Here is a 7778-nt window from a genome sequence, read left to right as displayed (position 1 = left end):
AATTGATATTTTGCATCTGAATGAATTAAAAAATCACAGTAACATATTCTTTACTTTTTTGTACATATTTATAATAACCCTGTCTTAAAATTTCATATGGTAAACATTTTTACTGATTGCACCCATTAATTAGATTTTTGCCGCCCAATGTCATTCTTCCAGTAAGTTTTTTTCAAAAACATAGCGGAAAAATGGGTTAACTTGGAGAGTTATATCACTTTTCCTCGTAAAAGTTAACCAAATTTCACAAAAGTGATGAACCAAAAAAAAAAAATAGCTGTAGTACATTTACTATGATATCTTTTACTAATAAAAGTGTTCAAAAAATATAGAGCTTGAAGAGCAAAACATTACTACTACTTATCTTACATACTAAACTTACAGTAAGGAGAGTAAGAACAAGTTATTAAATAAATTAATCTTCATCAGAATCGGATAATGGACCACTGTCAACAGCATCTTTTTTTGTCAGTAAGTCCAGGAAGAACTGATGCTGAATCCGGGGAATCCACTGAAGAAGTTTTATCATATCTTTTTTCTTAGCTACAGTAACTGATCTACACACTACGTACCATAACACTAAAAAAACCTGACTAAACAAGAAAAAGCGAGTTTAATAGGACCTGGCGCGACATCGGAACAGCGTGGTGCCTTGACTTATACCACTATGCCAGCGAACGAATCCATTATGTTGAGAGGAATAACGTTAGGAAGCTCTTATCTTAGCTAAGTTAAAATTTCGACTGAATATATTAGATCAGTAGAAACATAATTAATGGTATAACTCAAAAATTAAAAAATACTGACATATACCACTTTTCCTCTGAGCGGCACAAGTATTAATAAGTAAGTCTTTAATTTGGCTAAAGCTCGTGTTCTTGTTGTGTTATTTTCGCTTAAAAATGCCGCGTCATAATGATTTTTCTAATGCTCATATGCGGGATATGGTATGTGTATATGCTCAAGAAAATTTTCGTAGTCGAAGAGCAGCGCAGCGTTATTTAGATCTGTATCCGGATAGAAGGCAGCCAAATCATCAAACATTTAAAGCGTTGTACGATAGATTAGGCGAAACCGGCTCATTTCGTTGAAAAAACGTAAATGCGGGAAGACGAAGGATAATTGGAGCAGATATGGAAGATGAAATTTTGGTGCATGTTATCGAAAATCTCGAAACCAGCACAAGACGTCAGCCACTGGTGTAAGGAAATCTTCGGTGTCCAAAATTATACGCCAAGAAAAACTGTATCCGTATCATTTCACTCCAGTTCAAAATCTTCTTCCTCAAGACTTTCCTGCAAGACTCCAATTCAGTCAATTTTTAAGAGAGCGCCAATTGAATGGTCCATTTTTTTGTAATCAAATTTTATTTATGTATGAAGCCACGTTCACAAGGAGAGGTATTTTTAATTGGCGTAACAATCATATCTATTCGATGGAAAATCCTCATGCTTTCCAAGAACACCATTTTCAACATGAGTTTACAATAAATATTAGTCCCGATCCTAATCCCTTAGATTTTTATTTCTGGGGCTACTTGAAATCACTTGTGTATAAAAATAAAATAAATAACCGTCAGGAATTGTGGCAAAAGATTGTGGAAGGAGTCAATACCATCAGTGCCCAAGAAGAATCATTGTTTGGAGTCAGGCAAAATTTAAATAAAAGAATTAGACAATGTGTCCTAGTGGAGGGTGAACATTTTGAACAATTATTATAATCAACAGCCTTTTCTAATTTTATCGTCGTTAATTAAATTTTAGATTAAGTGTTCATACGTAACCTAATAAAAAAATGCGTTTATTTCGAAAACGGTCTACTTTTTGGAGATCAAAGAAGTATACCTTTTTTGACTAAAATTAAATGCTGTTTTATTATTTTCACTCGCAACTGTACGTATAGGAAGGTCAAAAAAGTTATGACTTTTTAATCACTCAATGTTGTATGTGGCCCCATCTAGTGGCAATGGTAAAATAGATATTATATTTGTATTCCTCATCCCAAATAATAAGAGTACGCCAAATTTTAGATTAATCTGTCCAGTGGATTCCAAAATATTTCAATAAATGTTTGGTAAAAAATTAGTTTTAACGCCCTGTAGAACGAAAACCAATAACATTTTGCTAAGCGATATTGAGCTCAAACGGTTTATTTTCTTGTCAGGTATCCTACATTAACCTATGTCCAACTAATTACGGGACTCCCTGTATAGAGTTTGTTCTGATCACTTATTTTCAAGAAATTTTAATAAAGCTACTACTGATACTGCTGGATTTGCACAAAAATACATATTTATTTAAAAAAATTTTGATCAATATTTTTTACATGAATCATTCGAAGCGAACTTATTATTGAGAGGGTGCACTGCCTATTTTTTATTTTTATTTCATGCGTATTTTCATGTCCATTTTCTGTGTTCAATGAGACGAGACAGATTGAGAGTCTAAGAGAGCTGAGTACCTAAAATGAATCAGAGTAAATGCTTCTGTTCTTTTTTTCATTTTAATTTCAGTTTCTATATGCATTTATCTTTCAGTTAAGTTTGTAGTTAAAATACCGCATATTAATCAAATACATAACAAAAACCGTTACTATTGGCAGTTTGAAATAATAAAAAAAAGATATATAAGAGAGACAAGTATCAAGAAATAAAATAAATCTAATTATACTATTTTTATTTACTTATTTATTTTTTAATAATTTTACAAAATACTGCAAAACTTATAACATAATATAATTATACAGGAATACTTATTATAATACTAAAAAATAAAAAATGCATATGAGCAGCAAGATCATAGCTTAAGCCCCGATTTTTAATATACCAACACCTTTAAATAGCAATAATTATTATTAATAATAAAAAGCAGTCATAAAAAGTCGTAACATTAACTAAATTTTGTTTATATTTTTCTACTAAAAAAAATCAATTGGTTTAAATACTCAACATTATATAGTTTTGCAAGAGTATAAAAAATAAATTTAAACCCATTCCATTCCCAAAAGATGCTTGACCTTTTAGTTTTTCAGTGTAAAATTGAATACGCGATAATAAAGTAAAACCTTGCTTTTTATTATTATGCTCAATAAATTTTAATAGACAAAAACACCAATAACTTTACCTTTGAGTCCTCCCATGCACATAGTGAAAAAGTTAATAATAAGTTATTAGAGTTATGAAGAGGCAAAGATAAAGTGTTAGACATTGCTTCTTAAGCATTAATCAACTATTGTTATCACAGCTAGTTACAAGAAAATTAAATCTTATTAAGTACAGTACTGGACATTGTGCTACCTGTCGACGGATTAGATATTACATAGACTAATTTAATCAGATCCATAAACTAAGAGTACTGAACCTCATGCTTAATAATAAAAGAAATTCTTTTCGAAAAAATTATATTGTATAAAATATAGGGAGCCTCTTTCTCTTAGTCTTAAATGTTGCAGTTGTGTCATAATAAAATGAGTTAGTGCCGAGGAGTATTAAACGTTCCAAATTAAAAAAAATAACACTATTTTTACATATAAAAGAAACGAATATATTAACGTTTATAAGTTTAAAATGACAGAAACATGTAAATGATAAAGGAATCTTTCAATGACCGTGGAAAAAAAAATTAAATTCGGTTTATAGTGGCATTATTTACTGCCCATACTTTTTCTTTACGAAACCAGTATTGCATCTGTTCAATTTCAAGAATCGACAACATACCAAATAATTGATTACTGCTCTTAAATTTCTGCCCTAAAATCTTTATATAACTGGTTATATAAAGGAATAATGTATATGCATATAAAAGGATGATTTTTTGTCAGTTTAAATTTATTGTTAAACAAAAGGTAGTTATCTAAAAACTGTTAACTTGTGTAATTTTATAAGTGTTAGAACTGAACTTTAATGTTTATTGTTTTATTTTTAATATATGTATGTTCATATATTTTGACAAACTCCTGATTGGGGAATACCTATACATATGCCATATGTATTGCTTTGTATAGTAATCATGACGTGTCTATGCTATGTTTCTAGTATCTAAGACAATATAGTCATTTATATAATAAGTGTGTAAAATGAGACTTTTTTGATGACTGGGAAACTTTATCCTATGAATAAAAAAAGGGAATTTTATACACGTGTAATATACACACTTTGGTAGTAGAAAAAATCTACTACCAGAGAAAACATTACAAAAATATCAAATTACTTTACGCACTTAAACGAATTTACGATAAAAAAACGTCAAAACATTTGTTGACAAATATAAATTAAACGTCAAATTACTTTTTACGCAGTAGTGCGTTTCACGTAACATATCTAATTATCCCCTTAAAGAAACAAGTACTCCTAATTTTTGGACTTACATTATGACATGTACACGGTGGGCATTCAAGTAGGGGTCCATCTTAAGATCTATAGCGTGTTTAAAAAGATTTAAGTGCCAAACCTTTTAGCTTCAAACAAAGTTTTATTTTTATACCTTGTTGTATGGTTGACATTGGTGTTTTGTTTATTACAGATGGATAAGAACTTTATTATTTTAAATGAAATACCCTTTATATTAGGTTAGTTTTGCATATAACTCCTAAAAGAAATTTAGCATTTCTATTTTTTCTGTAAAAATTTAAAAAATCTTATATTTAAAATTGTGTGGTGGCTAAAGCAAAGTAGCTGTAACAACTAATAATATTGCTAATTAGTAAACTAAGTCGTTGATTTATTTCTTTTTTGTGTATTTCTATTTTGTGTCTTTGTTCAAAAATATATAGGACATTAAATACTGATGCTTAACCTTTACAATATTTTACTGAAATAAAGCTTGTTTTTTAAATAGACATGCTATTATTTTATATGCCTTTATGTAAGTTATTTCCACCTTCTAACTTATTATCGAAATTACCAATAAATTAATTTTATAATATAATTTATTGCGTTATTTTAATATATTTATTGTATCTCATGGTTTTATATCTATAAAACCATGAGACACAGTCCTAAATACTAAGACAACCTTGCAGAGCTCCTGAACTCAGTTACATGAGTGCTAAATATGAGACGATCAAAATTCTACTTTAGTTTCTTGTAAATATAGTCAGTTGTAAATATAAACAGTATTCAACTAGGAAAGTACAACCAAGAAAATGTTTGGTAGAATCTTACGAAATCTTTATAATAGTAAAGCGGTTGGTTAACGGTACGTTTTACGGTATATTCAATAGAAAAAATGCACATTATTCAAAAACAAAAGAGATAATTACATAGAACAGTTAATGTTTTGTGTTTAAAAATAAGTAACAGGGTGATAGATTTAGTTGCGCTGGACCAATTGATGAGCTATTCAGCTTTTCCCATCATGGGTTGACACGGCACAATGCAATGTGCTATATTTTAAATTTAAAGTAGTTTTTGACTTAGTTTTCATTTATATCTCATATGGATTGTATTTTGAGGCGAGCATCTGCAATATATGGCTTTTTGTAAGAAACTCTCAGAGATTTTTCAAATCAATTTTTTAATCAATATATTAGACAATTTTATATAAGTTATAATAAGTGAATTCTTGCATATGCAGTCTTAGTTTGGAAGCCATTTTATAAATATGCAATAAAAAGAATTCAAAATAAATTCTTAAGATATTTGAAGTTTAGAAAAACTTTAATAATATATGTATACGCTATTCACTTTAAAAAATAAAATAAGAATTAGTAATAACTTGCAAATCTTAGAACAACGAAAAGGGTAAATTCATCCCTCCTTTTCTTATATAAATTGACTGTTCTAAATTACTGAATTTAATTAACTTTAATATTACTTCATGACAAATCAAAAATCTTCTAACATTTTATATTAATAATATTAACAACAGTTAAACAATTAGGCATTGTTTAAACTTTCCGCTCAATGCTATGTCTAAATGTGCCAGAAGGGTACAACATAAATGCGACATATTTATTATAAGCTTAAGTGAAATTAAATCATTTATGCATTCAATTGGCACATAACGGTATAAGCAATATTGCAATGTTCATTGATATATTTAAATAGAAGAACTTTTTACTAATGATATGAGATATTCCGTTTAAAAAAATCAAGTTGGTATCAATATCCAAGAAACAAAACACCCTATTGATAAAAATAAAGTTAAAAAGTCAGCACTTAATTTTTATAAAAACTCTATAGATTTTGTAAAAAAGTTAAAGGCCTATACTGAAAGGTCACGGTGCACATATATATAGTTGCTAAAAATATGAAATTATTATATTTATTTACAGTACAGCACATATCCCGACAATTTTACGTCATTAAAAACTAAATTTTTATTAAGTAATATAATTACTCTAAAAATGTACCAAAAAAGTCTTATTACTTCATAAATCAGATCTTTTAAAATTATTTGCCTACCCATATCAAAATCAATAAATGTTATTTAAACTAAAACCGATAATATTGCTACTTCATAAAACATCTTTCTTTATATAATTAATTTTATTATATTACATGCTAATAAATTATTGTAAAATTAATTTTACCAAACTTATTTAAAATAATTTTTGTTGTATAATTTTTCTTGTTGCATCAAATTTATATTTCTACAGGTAAAAAATGGCAGTTTGATACATGTATCAAGATTCTTCTTAAAGTATAAACTCAGCTGCTTATATCTCCAAACCACCCTTTAGGTTTAGCTCCCATAAAACTTGTTTTAGCTTCACTTCTGAAAAAAATTATAATCATTAATACATAAATATAGTTCTAAAAAAATACGAAAAAAATAAAAGATGTTTTCTTATTAATGAATAGGATAGATTGTAAAATGCGAATCTCTATTTCTATTTTATTTTTTGGAATGGTATGTTCTGCACATTCATCTCAGATATAACTTCCAGATGTATTTCGACCTTTTGGCATTAAAATATCCCATCATCAGATCTATTGTTTTAGTGGGAACTACTTTTTTGTCAGAGGTCATAGGTGCAAAATCCGATTTTTCTATGTAGAAGTAGTTTTTATTATTATCATGGAATACCCAAATACTCAGAAGTTGTCGCCCGGGATTTCATTTTTAATTTGCCCAATCTTATTTAGTAATTTCGTCCCAGATCGTGATTAGAGTATCTTTTAGTTAGTTAGCATTGAGCATTATTAAAATTACGTATGTAACGAAAATGTATGGATAATGCATAACTCCTAGTTTGGTTAATTTTAATAATACATGAATTTTTTTCCTAAAAAGATGGAAACTTTCTTAAATAGTAACGTAATACTCGACAAGACAAGTAACAGTTAAAGCATTTTTTTATACTGATTTATTCAGATAATATGTTTGAAATATGTTATGTTGAAAAGCGCTACTAATATTCTAATAATTGCTTTTTTCTAAGTGTTCTTATATATATATATATATATATATATATATATATATATAAGAATATATATATATATATATAGTAAAAAAGTAAATGCAACATAATAAAGAGATAAGAGAATATAAAATAAAAAAATTGATCACATAAAACACATAAAAATATATTTGTTTAAACTTCATAATTAACTTATATATTTAAAGTTATATATATATATATATATAAGACACTTAGAAAAAAGCAATTATTAGAATATTAGTAGCGCTATATATATATTATGCTGTTTCGTGTTTAAGTTAATTATGAAGTTTAAACAAATATATTTTTATGTGTTTTATGTGATTAATTTTTTTATTTTATATTCTCTTATCTCTTTATTATGTTGCATTTACTTTTTTACTATCAGTTACAAT

The 7778-nt window shown here is 27.6% G+C and overlaps 1 protein-coding gene across 1 annotated transcript in view; it reads right to left on the bottom strand.

The window, feature by feature from the left end:
* Nucleotides 1–2663: 2663 nt before the first annotated feature.
* Nucleotides 2664–7778, bottom strand: part of LOC126745278 (uncharacterized) — a 148898-nt gene continuing 143783 nt past the window's right edge. Inside the window, exon 17 of the mRNA XM_050453040.1 lies at nt 2664–6716. Coding sequence (XP_050308997.1) covers nt 6650–6716 — 67 coding nt within the window. The 3' untranslated portion in view covers nt 2664–6649. The remainder of the gene's footprint in view (nt 6717–7778) is intronic.

This window comes from Anthonomus grandis, chromosome 15 (assembly GCF_022605725.1).
Source record: "Anthonomus grandis grandis chromosome 15, icAntGran1.3, whole genome shotgun sequence".
In the NCBI taxonomy this organism is placed as follows: domain Eukaryota; kingdom Metazoa; phylum Arthropoda; class Insecta; order Coleoptera; family Curculionidae; genus Anthonomus; species Anthonomus grandis.
Note: the sequence above shows the minus strand (reverse complement) of the source record. Positions and strands in the feature narration are given on the sequence as shown.